The sequence below is a fragment of the Ambystoma mexicanum genome, chromosome 3q (assembly GCF_040938575.1).
Source record: "Ambystoma mexicanum isolate Mex_15411 chromosome 3q, UKY_AmexF1_1, whole genome shotgun sequence".
NCBI classification, from domain to species: Eukaryota; Metazoa; Chordata; class Amphibia; order Caudata; family Ambystomatidae; genus Ambystoma; species Ambystoma mexicanum.
Genome location: NC_090926.1, coordinates 467,656,103 through 467,672,525, shown reverse-complemented (window position 1 = coordinate 467,672,525; position 16,423 = coordinate 467,656,103). Strand labels below are relative to the sequence as shown.

Genomic DNA, 16,423 nt, shown 5'->3' with positions numbered 1-16,423 from the left:
GGCCCCAGCTGAAGCACTTTTTTGACGGTGCCTTGGTATGAGCGCATCGTCAAAAAAGTGCTTCAGCTGGGGCAATGTTACACCATTCTTCTATTGTACCAAGGCTGATTAATAATGATATCTTGAGCCATGATAGGTTAAAAGCCAATGAACTGGAAAATGCTTGTCGGGGTTTACGTGATTACTATATGAGGATTGGCGATTCTGTACTTGTGAGAACTCGTAGACTTGCAGGGAAGGTGAATCTCCCATATGAACCCCATCCCTTCCATGTGGTGGATATAAAAGGATCAATGGTGGCAGTTTTAAATGGCTGTGAAGTTGTGACAAGGAATTTCAGTTTCTTTAACAAACTCAGTTCATGTCCCACGACAATCAATGCTGGTGGTGTACCTATCAGGGATAGTGAGGCGCCTCTGTTGTACAGGTATGAGGTTGCAGACCGCGTGACCGCTATGCAAAAATGCGCAATTGTACATGAAGCTGAGGAACCCTTTGCACCTTCCGGCTCACTGGAAGAGGTGGGTATCCTTCAAGGTCGTCAAGATGTTGTCCAATACATTTAGACATTTAGAGGACTATGTTCTAGATGCATAAGTAAAACTGGACTCGGACACTGTTATGGAGGAAGGCCGATGGTTGCCCCATTGACAGCGTGTGTGAATTGTGAGGGTGTTGGAGTAGGACACAGACACAAGGGAAAATATGTTGACTGGAAAATACTTTTATTCTTGTATTAATAATAAAAATAGGGGTCAGGGGGAGGTGGAGGAAATACTAACTAATCCTACCTTGAAGAGGGGTTTCACTGCCTCAACAAAACTAGCTAATGAAACTGTCTGTGCCAGGATGTCCAAAGTAAAGTTCACTGTCCTGTGTCTAAATCCTTACCTATCCCTCACACGCTAAACTCAACATAAGGTGAAAAGGGAAATGTCTCTTGGCTGTCTGCCTGCAGCCCAGCTTTGAAGTTAAAAACCAAAAGTTCCAAAATGGTGTAGAAAAGTTAACAAAAGTTCCACAAGACTCAAGTGTTTGATTCCCTTTCCCCAGAGACTTTCCAACTTTATCCAAAAGCGTCTCTGTATTTTCAATGGTCAAGCTAGATCCTTATCTTTGCTTGGAAACCTGACTTCCAGGCCCTGTGATAAGGAGGGATGCCCTAGATACCTTTCCAAGCTGGCTCGTGGGTCCCAGGCCCTTTGTAAGCAGAAATCCAGGTACTGCGATGAAGAAGAATAGCCTGGTTCTCTCAAGCTGTGTTGAGGGATCCTGGCCCTTTTTGAGCATCACGGCTTACAGGTATTGCGATGAAGAATAGCCCGGTTCTTTCTCCTAAACTGTGCTGAGGATCCCTGACCATTTCTGAGCAGAACCAGCTTCTAGGTACTGTGATGAGGAAAAAGAGCCTGGTTCAATCTCCCAAGCTGTGGTGAGGGTCCCTGACCCTTTCTTAGTAACCCCTCCTTGGTTCATTCTCCTTCCAAGTAGGGTACTGAATGATCTTGTTCTCACCATCTTCTCTCTCTGACTTCACTTCCAGCCACAGCCTTGGTTTACTCTCCTGCAAATGTCTATACGTGTCACTTGTATACAATAGCTTTGTATTCCCCTAAATTACTGTTCAGGGTATACGCCTCCAGCATGGCTCCCAGAACCCCTTCACTTGCTTAATTTCACAGTTCTCTTTATCTAATTTCTTTGCAATCCCCAACCTTGGATTACCCCTGTCAAGGTCTGTGAGTATCACTTGTGTGTTCAAAGTTTGTCTCTTTATCTGGGTTCTCTTTCAACTGCAGCCTTGGTTTACTCCCCTGCTAAGGCCTGTGAATAACACTTGCATATGCAAAGTTGATATTTCTTCTTATTACTGCTCGGGAAATACTTTCCCATTATGGATCGCAGGCCCCCATCACTTGGTTACTCTGCCCCGGTGAAGATTCCTTATTTACTTTGCTTCGGGTCCCTTGACCCTCCTGGGTCTACCCAACGCTTGGATTAGACAATCTAGTACCTGCAGGGTTTTAGTCATCACCCTCCGGTTGGTAGTGGGTTTCCCGGGATCTTTGGTGGCTTTTCTGGCTCAGCGGGACATTTCTGGTCTTATGCGTGTCTCCTCTGCAGTTCGGCAGTCGTTTCTTTGCACTCCAGCAGCCTCAATCACTGATGTGCACGTGTCCTCTTTCCCGGTCTGCTGTCTGTGTTGCAGGACTTCTACAAGTGCTTCTCTCCTTTGGACACTGTCTGATTCTCCATCTTGCTGATCTATGCACACCTGATTACGTTCTCAGCCTGTGCCGTGCCGAAAACGAAGATACCATCATTCTCTTCCTTCTCTGTCTTTGAATGACAGCTGACTAATAGGATCAATCTAAAGGCTAGAGCATACGTGTTCGTTCTTGTCGGTGATCTTCCATGACTCATGGCCTCTTCCTTGTCCCAGTAGTTCTTACTTGGGATGTGTTACAAAAACACAAAGGGACATTAGGAAATGAGGAATTGGAGGGGTTTGGAGGGAAGAGGCAGGGTCAAAGGGATACCGCATTCTCCCAAAATGGACACTACTGTCAATGGGGTCCTCCCTCCCCATGGGATCCTCCTGCGGAGCACCATCCCCAGGGGGACTGTTGGACTGTTGGGTTGTGGTCGCATCTCCCTTGCCTCATGGAAAGGGGCTTCCCCATCTAAAGCAGTGCCGACACCTCGGTATTCGACACAGTATGTCCAATGCAATGTTGTTTTTGTTTATTGTTGGAGTAGTGTTACGTGATCACGTATTGCAAATAAATAGCACGTCACGCTGCATGTCGAATAAGGCACAAGCCGTCAGCCGACTACAAGCATGACCGGCTGCTGTGGACTGTGCAGTTTGTAATTACTGGTTACGCCATGAATGGTGTGAGAACGTCAGCTGTATACATATGAGTAGCAGGTAACACCTGTGAGCCCAATTGTTATGGTTAAAGGGGAGGCAGAGGCAAGATGCTTAAAGGAGATCACCTATTAGCGCAGCCCTGAATTGTTTTCTCAGTTTAGCAGTACACAGAGGAGCGGTGGACATCAGGCATGTGTCACGTCGGCAGCCAGCCAGCCTGTCATCCTCGTTATGTTAGAGGCAAGGATGGGGGCAGTATGCAGAAAGAGGAAGTGACATCGGAGGAGGCGAGCTGCTCAGTCTGTTTAATACAAGTGAAGTGATTAGATAGGTGTCTTGTGCAGCATCTCCCTGATGAAGGGGGACCTTCACAATGGCGACGATGGGTACGATCTACCCCAGAGTAGCACAGTGATGGCTGCTGCATCACGCAAACTGGTGGGGTGCAGATGATGTACCCAGGTGGCATGCAGCAGTGTGAGTGTCCACCGGCTGGGGCCCACATGCGACAGGAGGCAGTCAGCCCCTGCAGAAGGAGAGAAACTGGCCAAGAGTGCTATTGGAGCAGCCAGGAGGGTGCGTGTGCTCTCGCACGGACTGCGAGAATGGCCTGAGGCAGCAGAGTGGCTGACGGAGGATAAGAAGCAGTGAAATGCCCTCTTGCTGTACCACAATGCCCAGAACAGCACCTGTGTTCCTGGAGGTACGGCAGAGTGGCCCTGAGAAAAAAGGGTGCATCATGTTTTCTTGTCGGCTGAGCATGTCCAGGCCCAGCAGGAAGGGTGTGCCAGTGGCCTAACTGCAGCAGTAAAGTGAAGCCAAGGGCCTTGAGGGCAGCACAGCTGCTTCAGGCCGTAGTGGCCGACAGTGCTAAGGCAGTGAGGAATATTTGCATATCCCAAAAGAGGCTATGGCCACATCAAGATGTCTGAAGAGGACATTGCAGTGTTGGTGTCTGTGTGCTCCTCAGGGGCATTCCAAATAACGCAAGGGGAAGCTTTGCCGTTGGCAGTTACCCACAGCATTTGATCTCAGGGAGACCAGTAATCTGGGTCCAAGATGGTCTTGATAGATCAAGGACTCCAAGGTATATGTGGCGGCAATGGGCCTAATAGGTGACGACTAAGAAAAATAATATGTTAACACTAGTGGTAGACGCGGCAGTGCGTGACATTTAATATGAGCTGGTGGATGAATAAAAGGCACAGTTCAGAGAGATATAGGAAGTGCTCCCGATATATTTTGCCACTCAGATGACAGATAACAGTCCAAGAGAGAACACCACTTCCTAGAAAGGAAGAACACCTGGCAAATGAGAACAAATGATAGGTACATAGAGGTAAGATCACACTCGGGGGAGTGAGTCATCATCATACCGGGATGACTACAGAAAAAGAGGTTATGTGTGGGCACTGGGCAATGAGATGGCAAAATAACATATCCCTATGCTGATGATGCAGGTTAACGACACGCCAACCAAATTCCCGATTGACACACTTACTTCACAGGCGGTGGGGGAGGGGGAAACCTATTTGTGTGGGGGCATCTAACTTCTTTATACATTCTAATGAGAATATTCAATTGCAGCTTCCATGTTACAAGCAGGTAACTGCATCCACCAAGACTCAAACCGTCCAACTTAGACATGTATCCTTATGGTTCGAGCATGCCATTACGCAGAAAAGATGTGTTTTCGATGGTGTGCACACACAAGGTGTGCACACACAAATCACACTCAGCATGGATGCAGATGCACGTTCTCTCCACGCAGACGAACAGTGGGTGCATTTTAAGCTTCAAGGCGGTGGTCAACATGGGGCTAGTACACATCCATCACAACATCATGGCACACAAATATGAGGTGCGAGATGGCAATGTAGAACAGGCTTTCCCAAGACTATTCAAAGGCCTGGGCAAAGTGCGAAATTGCAAAGTGCATTTGTACATAGATCAGTTGGTCAAACCTGTGGCCCAGCACTACAATGGGATACTGATCAACATATGGAGTTAGAGCTGCACAATCATGAAACACACTCCCACCTGACCGCAGACGCCCATTACCCTACACTAGATTTAGATGCAACGCTCTCAAATGGCTGCACAACAATGATATGTAACAATATTCACCCGTATCACTTGTATCATTTGTTGTAAGTTACATCTGTTTTGTAATAGCCTGTGTCAGGCACTGTAACTAAGTTTCGAGTCTACTTGTATTGTTGCGCCCAGCTGTCCAAGGGCTTGGAGCGCATTATCAAATAAACAAACAAACAAACAAACAAACAAACAAACGGAAGCAAGCTGTGGACGAAATCCTACGCCTTTTAGATCTCAACATCATCAAGCCCACTCCATGGGTTTCCCCAATAGTACCATACCAATAAAATCTGCGGATTGGGCCATATGATTGTGTGTGTACATGCACAGGCCAAACCAAGCTGTACAAAGAGAGAGACACCAAGCACACAGGATAATGGACATGATCCATCTATTGAATGGGGCAACCGTATTCTAGAAGCTTGACCTCAGCAACTGGAACTGGCCCCTGAATCACGAGACATCACCACTTTTGTAACCCATGTGTGACGTTATCAATATAAACGCTTCCATTTTGGAATATCTTCTGTGGCAGAGATATTTCAGGACAAGATTCATCAAGTTATCAAACACATACCAAATTGCTTAAAGTATAGTGATGATATTTTGGTGGTTAATTAATTGAGGATCATGATGACACGTTATATCGTGTCTGCCTAGCGTTGGAGGAAGAGAGATTGACTTTAAACAAGCGTCCCACTGCAAGATCTCACCAAGGATATCAGGTATTTCAGTGGTCGCCTGAATGTCAGAAATGTTTTGAAACCACCCGAGACAACATCGCTTCTGCGGAAGACATGGGATATTGCAGTTCCTCAAGAGAAACGGACGTGACAGTAGACACCAGCAGAGTGGGGCTGGGCAGCAACCTGTCTCAATATGAAAATGAGAATCCACATAACATGCTAACAGTGTCACACGCTAGGCGCAGCTTATTGACAATGGAGCAGACGCACTCGCAAGCAGAGAAGGAGAGCTTGGTGGTGGTCTAGGCCTGCAAGTACTTCCACCTGTTCCTCTATGGGAAGGCATTCACTGTCATCACAGACCAACAGGCCCTTCTCACGATATACAGTAACCAGAAAGCATGGATGCCACTGAGGATCGCGCATTGGTGGGTTGCGGCTTCAAATGTTTACCATTTGCCACGGACCAATAAAAGGCAAGAATCCAATGACTATTCGTCACGTCACCCGATGGGTCCTGTGAAATCAGAACATTTTGTTGCAGATGTGTACATGAATTACGTGGTGCATAAAATGAAGCCATTTCCAATTGCATGGGCCCAGCTTCAACAAGAATCATCGGCAGATTCAGCGCTTAGCATCAACGCAAAGTCGCTGCGACATGGGCAGATGAGACCTGCAAAGGACATGGTGAAAACCCAAGATCAAGGCACGCAGGACTATGTAAAGGCCATGTTCCTGGTACAAGAGTGGCGAGTGGTCACGGAAGACAACATTATCATGAAAGGATGTAAAATCATGCAGCCCATGTCACTACAACAGCAGGTGATAGATTTAGCCAGTATAGATTTAGCCAGTGAAGGGCATTGAGGGATAACCTCCACTAAGAGACTGCTGAGACAGAAAATCTGGTTTCCCAAATTGGACAGCCGAATCAAATAGACACTGGAGAAGTGCGCTATACATGCTGTAGTGGCTCTGACTCGAGTCCTCACTGTATACAAATGTTGCACTTGCCAGAAGGGGTGTGGGAAGAGCTGGCAATTGATTTTTATGGTCCAGTAAGGGATGGGTTGTATGTATTGGTAGTGGTAGACGAATAGTCAAGGTTTCCCAAGATCCAGATAGTGCCTTCCACAGTGGCCACGTTTGTCATTCCAGCACTGGACCACATCCTCACAGCATATGGCATTCCAAAGATTATTAAGCCACACAATGGCTCCCCATTTACGAGTCAGGACTCTGCCGATTTCGTCCAATGCATGGGTTTTAAATATCAGAAGATCATGCCTCTCGGGCCCCAGGCTAATGGCATAGTGGAAAGGTTCATAGGGAACATCAAGAGGGCTTTGCAAGTGGCAACTGTCTTGGGTATACCATTTGAACAAGTCCTATACCATCTGCTAAGGGACTACTGTCACACTCCACAAAGCACCACGGGACTGTGTCTAGCAGAGCTAATGTTCAGAAGGCAAGTTGGCAGAGACCAGAGGGCAGGAGTGACAGTGATCAGCAGATCCAGGAGAATGACCGGCAAGTCAAGAAAAGGATTAAAGCAACTGCGGATGCCCAGAGAGGGGCCTGTGAGGGATCTTTTGAAGTAGGTGACTCTGTAGTTGTCAAACAATCAAAACAACAGAAACAAGAGTGCAGTTTTGTGCCATAAGTGTTAACAGTCACCCAGAGAAAGGGTACCATGGTTATGGCAGGATATGAGGAAGGAAAGACAATTACCAGAAATATATTACACTTCAAAGGGTGCAGCAGGATGGACGCTGGGTCATGGAGGCAGTTGAGAAGAAGCAGGTGCGAGTGGGAGTCGGAAGACTCATATCAAGGAGGCAGTAAAGCATCAGATGAAGAGTGGGAAGCGCCATGGTACACGTGCCCGAAAGAAGGCCAGAATGGCATAGAGAAGGGTGACCCGTCAGAGCAAGATAAAACCACTAGGATTGATTGAGGAGTTTGGGCTAGTAAGACCTCAATAATTGAGAGGCGGGGCAGGGGTGTCACGTCGGCAGGCAGCCAGCCAGCCTGTCAGCTTCGTTTTGTTAGAGGCAGGGATGGGAGGGGTATGCAGAAAGAGGAAGTGACGTTGAAGCAAGTGAGCTCCTCAGACCGTTTAATAAAAGGGAACCGATCATACGTGTGCCTGTGTCCACATCCTTATTTGAGTAGCTGGCAGACCCCTCACACTCATGCAGCCTCGCCCTGATGAAGGGAGACCTTCACAGCATGGTTGAGCGTAGGTCTTACATTCGTAGGCATTGGGAGCCGTGAGCGCTGCTCGCACCATTGTAGTGCAAGGGCAATTGCCTCCTCATGCAGATGGCTGCTCTGAATGCCTTTATGCTTCAGTCACTGGACCCATGCTCTGGGTGATATGATATGATATGATAGGTTATTTATAACGCGCTTAATACCCAGAGGTTTCTAAGTGCGGACCCGGGGATCGAACCTGTGTTGCTCCGTGTCGTCTTGCTTCCAAGGTAAGCACGTTGCCTCTGAGCTATCCTCCAGGATATTTCCTGAGTTCATAGACAGATGACCGCCAGTCCGGAAGTCTGGGGTATGTAGTCCATTTCCTCTTTGTCGATACATGGGCCATTTCTATGGCTTCCTGGCCCTAGTATTACGGCTAAATCCACACACACAGTGTTTTAGCCTGTGTAGTATGCACAACTCCTGCCACCTTGGTATTGCTACCTATGACAGAAGCAACCAAAGGCAGATGTGATGCTTCCGAGAGCTGTTAGATGACACTGTGAAGCGAATGTGCCCTACTTATGCAGAACATTCACTTGAAACAGATTCATTGAATGTCACAATTAAAAAAGAGTGAGATAAGAGAACTTAAACCGCAGCGACACAGATAGCACTCACATAGAAGAAGCACACACTTTAAGGAACCATTACAAGTCATAATCATAAAACAAGTACACATTAACAGCAAAAAGCACAAGGCCAAAACAAGCATTGTTTGGTCAAGCCTTGGAGATCTGGGACTCTTTCCCATGCATTGCCAGCGCAGGCAACCGATTACAAATATACACACACCGAATGTTCACCTTTACACAAAACAAAAGGCCATAAAAATCAAAATGGAGGGAATAATTACACATTGTGGGCCAACCTTGACCGCTTTTTTGGTCACTATTTACAAGCCAGAATGAAACTGCTGTTGGAATACCACACGGTCACCGATGTGTGAAATACAGAGCTGCCTGACATGCATGAACTATATAGCAGTCCGCAATATGTGTTAGAAATAATGTATCATGTTGGTGACTGGCAAACTCTTTTAACATCACATCACATGGCATAACATATTTATTTTCCTTCCCAGCCTTTAGGAATCAAAGCAATCCCTAGAGTAATGACAAAGTCACCAAATATAACCCCATGTGTCTGCCTAAGACTGCGTAGTACTTTGCTTTCATAGTTATTACTAATCACACACTGGTTTGTGTTTTGCTTCAAAGTCCTCTTCCCGCTCTTTTGCCAGACAGTGTTTCTGTGAAGGGAAGAGCCCTGCCTAACCCTCCCGTGTCTTCCTTATTACATAGCCCTACGAGGCTAGTCCACAGAAAAGAAGAAAAACTAAACTCTGGAAAAAGTGGGAGAGGGGCGGGGGTAAACGAAGACAGAGAACTGCATTCCAAGGGGCACGCACGGAGTGACAAGGTGTTTCATTAATCTTTGCGGTGATGCTGGGGAGGCTGCAGAGGTTTAAGTCCATACATCCTGGAGGTTTGGGCCACAGGCTCCTGCAGCTCACTCGTTGAGCTTGCTCACAGGGCATCTTTGACAATAACCATTCAAAGCCATTGCCTGGGTGTGTATCATGTTGTGGCTGGCGCCAGGGGGTGGAATGTGTTGTCCAAGCATAGGATCCGGTCTGTAACTGACCTGGGATTGCACCCCACCTCAGGATCTTTGTCCTTCACTCCCCCTGACACAGCAGCCCAGGAGAGGCTGCTCCAAAAGGACCCGGGTGTCTTAATAAATACTAGCAGAGCCAATGTAGACGAGCAGCTAAAACTGAAGTGCTGACAGTACCCATCTGAAGGATATTAAATTGTGCTTAGGATATCTGATTCGCCAAACACAAGAAGATATTCGGAAAGCATACTTACATAATTATTACGTGTGAAAATGTGTGTGGCTTTTGGAAAGAAATGGCAGAAAGCTCTCATTAATTCATAAGATTTTCTCTGAATTTAATCATGAGAGACATGGTGAAATATGGGCAGAACATATATCAAATAAATTAAGAAAATATACTTGAAGAAACTTGACTACGTACTTTTATTCGTTTACATCAGAAATTTGGCGCAAAGAGGTGTAGGCACAAACAAACTACTGCTTACTTTACAAACGGAGCTGAGGGACTCTATGTCTCCGTGTTGACCTACATCCTTGCGACACAAGAATAAAATAATAAAATAAGAAAACCATTGCCAACTTTAATAGCACTAACATACGGGTCGCGAGAGTACACCTTATGAGATCCCCACTTAAGAAGTTCCTCACTCAGTAGATGGTGAAATATTACTCTGCAAGCGATACATTTATTGATTAGCAGAAAAAAGAATTCACAGAGTTTGGAAAGCTACTAACAGGCTTCCAGTGGGAGACAGGAGCAATGAAATCACAAAGACAGTGGGTCAACTTTATGAGTGAAAACCAGTACCTAGTGCAGTAGACATGCAAGCTTTCCTACATGGAATATGGCAATGGAAGTCCAACTCTTAAAACCTTCTGTAATCATATATTATTAAGATACAAAAAAGGTAGCAGGGGCCCCTTTCTAGAAAGTGCATGGCATGATAACCTGTTCTGTGGTTTCTTACCCACTTTGAGTCCGCAGCCGTTGCTTTTTGCTCACTGTACTTTTCACAAAGGAGGAATATCCATTTGCATGTCAGTCTTTGTCCCGCCCACAAGGGCAATCCAGCACCGAAATGCCTGGCAAACATCCGTTGAACAAGAGTGCCAACAACAACCCTAGACACGGGCCTCATCAGTGAGGTGGATCTGTGCCTCTCTTAGCACAGTGAGCAAGGGGTTCACGTCTGGGTTCCTCCATGCAATCTAGGGTGACCAAACCCAAGTTCTTTGAAAAAATACAAAAAAGGTAGCAGGCGCCCATCTCTAGAAAGAGCTAAGACTAATATGCAAATGGATATTCCTCCTTTGTGAAAAGTACAGTGAGCAGAAAGCAATGGCTGCAGACTAAGTGGGTAAAAACCATAGAATAGTTTATCATATCATGTTCTTTCTAGAGAGGGGCGCCTGCTACATAATTGGTATTTTTGCAAGGAACTTGGGGTTGGTCACCCTGAGTTACCTGAGGGAACCCAGACGTGGACCTTTTGCTCACTGTGCTCAGAGAGGCACAGCTCCACCTCACTGATGAGGCCCAACAAGGCTGAAACACGTGTCTGGGGTTGCTGTTGGCACTCTTTTTCAAAGGAGGTTTGCCAGGAATTTCGGTGCTGGATTGCCTTTGTGGGCGGGACAAAGACTGACATGCAAATGGATATTCCTCCTTTGTGAAAAGTACAGTGAGCAAAAAGCAACGGCTGCGGACTGAAAGTGGGTAAGAAAGCACCGAACAGGTTATCATGCCATGCTCTTTCTAGAGAGGGGCGCCCCCAACCTTTTATGTATTATTAACAACCTAATTGTTACCAACATCTACTTGCGGTGGGCTGCACTCATCAAGTGTGCAGCTTTAAGCTCTCTCACACCTGCTGCTGGTATCCCGCTTCTTCTCTATGTGTGCATGTGCGCCAGTCTCTAACGCTACTCATTGATGGTATGATGGCGGGAGCGGGACATAAGCCTCGGGGGCTCAGAATGTGACCTACGCTTGGGGCACTAAAGTGAGGTTGGGGACTTGCTTTCGTGGAAGCATTTGTGTTTTATAGCTGGACATTTTGGATATGTCTAGCTTAATGTTAGCACAACCATTTTAATAAGCGTAGCACTGACTAACCGTTACAGTTCAAGTAATCAATAAATACTATGGGTTTAGAGTCATTTGAGTTTTTAAACAGTAAATTCTGTACAATTGGATTTAAAAACGTGTCCTATGTCAAGATTAAGCAGCCATGCTCAGTGTGTTTTTCTATCAAAAGCGAAACAGTCTTACTGACAAATGCTGATTCCCTGCCACTAATGCTTTCATCCTCTGCTTGGTGAATTTTTGGACCCGATTTCCGCATGAGGAAATTACTATTAGTCCATGTAAATATCTATGAAATACAGTGCTTCACGACTTTAAGGCCCTGCTAGTTGTAAAACGTGTAGATGTTCAGAAATACAACATGAAAAGCCGCACAAAAGTGCCGGTATTTGTGGATACCGGCACTTTACCGGACCGCTCGACTACGCACCTGAGTTACTTCCAGCTAAAAGCTGGAGGTTAGCCAGGCGCCCTACCGGCAATAAAAGCCAAGATTACTGCCACTGGCATTGCCTATGGAACTCCATGAATGGGGTTGAACACGGTCCCACCGACACTTGTAATCCGGCGGCAACGCCACCAGAGCGAGTGCCGGTAAAGGTAATTACCAGATTGCTTGTATCCTGGTGGGATACCGGCAGAGTCAGAATGAGGCCCATTGACGTTTCCTACCCCCCAAAAATCCATGTCCGCCGCTGTTAGGTGAGTGGCAGGTCATTAGGTGCAGATCATACGGTTAGTGTGCCACACACAGGAATGAGCAGAAGGGTCAATATTTCAAAGTGGGAGGGAAGGCCTGCATCTGAGATGCTATCATTTAAACACCACCTGCGACTCTCCCTGCCTAATTCTTGTGTGCAGGGATGTGTTATCACACCCCATTGTGAATGCAATCAAGTTTTCAAAGTTTGGGGCTTTTACAATGTTTAGTTCCACCATTTTTTTGGGGCGAGCTAAACACGGTCAGATCTTTGGGTCAAATCCGACCTCCAAATCATGCTATATTTACTACATATGGTATTTCAGAGGATCATTGTATGGGGAAGATCCCTCTCTGCCCATAGTCAGGTAGGCAGTGCAAACAGGCGGCATTCCAAATACCTTCTGTTTCTACTGTTACTTCCTGTGTCATAATGACGCCCAAACATATTGTGGCCCATCTGAGTAGAGTTGATGCCATTTGACTAAATGTCTAGCAGCCTGCTATAGTGACAGACCCTGCACCAGTGAACTTTATTTTTTTTGCACTTTGTTTACAGCAGGTGGTAAGTTTGGGTAAGGTATATAGTAAAAAGGATTGGGAATGGAAGAGGAGGCTCAAGGGGTCTTTGTGGTAAACAAAAGGCCCATTTGGAGAAAAGAAATTAGATGAAAATGCCATAAAAAAATAGATGACATTTTTTCTTTTTAAAACAGCAAACATTCATAGATCCACCTGCTGCGGACCTTAGGAAAAGAGGGATTGCCAGGGCACCGGTGTGTCACTGTCCTGGATGACAGGAGGGGTAAGAGGCGGATAAGGGGACATTAAGCTCCTTTATGTCCTGCAGACTCTTACCTCGCGCTGTTGGAAATGCTTTTTAAATGGTGGTTCTTTCCAATCTAGGTACCTTTTCTATTAGTATGTAGAAACACACAGGTTTCCGTACAAAGTACTGCATTGCAATAGTGTTACTGTATACCAAGATGGCGCTGAACCCACAGGTCTTTCATCTTATGCAACTCTACAGAAAGACACTTGTATCAGGAGAGTCATTCATAAGGCCTGGAGCCCACTGTCAATGGTTCTCTACGCATTCTATGAAGGGGTCAATGCTCTGGAGCTTTGTAGTGATAATGATGAATGTAAACATAGGAATTGGCGCCACTTGGTTACCTTGCAGTGGTAAATCTTCCGGCGAGATGGTTTCCAGGGTAACCGATCGAGTGATGCTGTTATTCAACACAGCCTTTTCTGAAATAATCTGAACAAAAAAAACACATTTGTAATTCTCAGGTCTCAGTCCATTTTGCAATCACACATCCCATCACAGATCCCATTTGACAGTTTATGCACCTGTTCAATGTAGGGAACACATTTTAATGGGATACGTCTCGATAAGAAACCCACAGCTTAGGGTTTACGATGCCATGATGGGATCTAATTTATGGTTTACCCTCCTATTCCTAATGCGTCTCACGCACATTTGTCTTGTTGCACCTACAAACAGTGACAACTCATGCCTTCATGAACTGTTACAGCCTCTATGACTTGCAAGAGTCATCTTGACCTCTGCTACTTTTCTAAAACCTCTTGACACCAAAAAGTGATAAGCGGGAAGATTTCAATTAATCACAACCACTTGCATTGCTCTTAACAGCTTCCATCTCATCATGTTTCATCTTTTGTGCACCATTAGAGAAGGGACCCAGCCATATGCTAACCAGTCAGAGTTCTGAAACCAATGGGAGCAGTGCAGTCTGAATGCCTAGCCCACATCACCCATCTGCATGGGAATTAAAGCAACCCCAACTATGTTTCAGCCTGGCTGTGCATCATTAATTCTCTAAGCACAGCGAGCAATGAAGCCGTGCCTTGGTCTTCTAAAACGTACTGAGTGAAACTGAAAGTGCTTGTAGTTTTTTATTTAAATTAATACAAGCCCAGTCTCCTGCTTTACCTTAGAGTGAGCTAGTGGGTATCCAGAGACATCTTTTACAGCCAAGGAGAGGGCCAGCAGCGTATCCTTCTTTGTCAATTACCCAATCACTATTGCAGGCCAGGGACGCCCTGCAGGAATCAGAAATTCCTTCTGGGGGAAATTCTGTAAATGAAATGGCATTAAACCCTCAATAGTTGTGTACTCTTCAAATCCATGCACCAACTTGATCTCTCTCGATAACGTTAGTAATGTAGTTGCTGTGCCCTTCTTGTCCGAGAAGAAATATCATAAGGTGGACTCAATCACTCTCTTGAATGTACTTTAAGCACAAACTCCATCCTGTGTTTGTTTCAGCACCTGGTGTTGCACCCACCCCATGCACAAGTTTGTAGAACTATTGATACTTAACTTAAACATGACTATCATCACATAGCCAGGCTATAAAAGTACAAAAGCAGGTTCCAACCAATTATTCACCATGCCTCATTGCACTACTTCTGCAGAACCTGCTCCCCCCACAAAACCTCAAGTAGCATAGGCTAATTTGAATCTTTAAAAAAAAATATTGGTGATTTTGGTTGTTCAGAAGCATTTACACCATAAGAAAAGAAAAGACTAAAATTAACAATGTAATATATAAAAGAGCAATACACAAAATGTTAACAATGTATGTAAAATATAATTCGCTTTAAGCCTATCCAATAAAGGTACATAAAATCAGACATCTAAATCTTTATCAAAATGTCTCTTCTCCAGTATCGACCAAATGTGATAAACTGCAGCATTAAGAATAGCCACTTCGCCCAAAAATATAAAACCCCAAAAATGGTTAGTTTGAATGCCTGCAAGGCTGGTTTTCAACTTGCCATATCCTTTTTCATATTCTACTTCGATTGCTTGACAAGAGATGAAAAGATGGCAAGTTTTTTCCACTTCTAGTCCACAAATCCTACAAACTCTGAAATGCCCTCACATCTGTTTCCATGCCCCCCATCTATTAGTTGGGAGTTGTTAAAAACGTAGTCACATAATAAAGCGCCTTATTTTCGAGATTTTCGCTTTGATGATGTCACTAAAAGGACGACTCTATGGAATACCATGCAGAACATATTCCTTATAGGTCGACTGATAAGACAATTTACAAATATTATGGCTTCTATCCCAATCGAAGGCCTTTCTTTTCAGCACTTTACAGTTCAGGCGTAAGTTTATTGGAAGACTTAGTTCAAAGCCAATTTAGTCATACAAATTATTTACCTCATTAACCCATTCACCAAAGACTCCTTCCTTCATGTCTCCTTTAAGAATTTTACTAGAATTGGAATAGAGTGATGTTAAATCATGTTCCTCAGATATAATTTTTTTAAAACAGTAGACCACAAGCAGTTTTCCATCTGGTAAATGGGGAGGTAAAATCCAGTTTGATACCTACAGTCTCAATTCGGGTAGTCCTTGAAAGTTCGAAGGCTGAACGCCATAATTTGCCTTCCAAGACATTCAACCAATAAACCTTTTTACTCCTAAAAACTTCTAAAGCATAAAGCGCAGTTAGGACAATACTAGACTTATAGATTTTTCACAATCCTTCTATCCTTCTATTGAATATCGACCATCTTTGTAGACGAAAGACCTAATCATCCTAAATGTATTATATATTTTTGTGCTTATGTCATTTGATAATGAAGTTGCACTCAGTGAATCGTATATTGGTATTCCCAAATAGATATATTTCAGAACGACTTCCAACCGAGTATTTTCCACACAAATGCTGGATTTTTTTGTTACAACCACCATTATCTTAATTTTATTAAGATTTATTTTCAAATTATTTTTTACTGAGAATTGTTGCAATGCCAAAATACTACGCTGTAATCCAATCAGAGTACAATCTAAAATCAATGTGTCATCCGGATATGAAAACCAATTTACCAGTTGTTGGCCAATTCTAGGAGGAAAATTGTGGCATTGTTGTAGTACTTCGTCTAGGCCTGACACATAGAGATTATACGCTGCAGGGGCGAGGACAAAACCATGTTTTAATCCAAGGTTCGTAGGGATGGGGGAAGATAAAAGACCTTCTTGAGTCAGTCTAATGAAAGTAGTATCAGAATATTATTCCTTAATTAAATATAACATTGATTCATCTCATCCC

The 16,423-nt window shown here is 44.7% G+C and overlaps 1 protein-coding gene across 2 annotated transcripts in view; it reads right to left on the bottom strand.

The window, feature by feature from the left end:
- Window positions 1–16,423, bottom strand: part of APBB3 (amyloid beta precursor protein binding family B member 3) — a 645,194-nt gene that overhangs the window by 257,322 nt on the left and 371,449 nt on the right. For both annotated transcript variants that reach the window (XM_069654242.1, XM_069654241.1), the window contains one exon: window positions 13,506–13,593. In XM_069654242.1, the coding sequence (XP_069510343.1) occupies window positions 13,506–13,593 (88 nt within the window). The remainder of the gene's footprint in view (window positions 1–13,505; window positions 13,594–16,423) is intronic.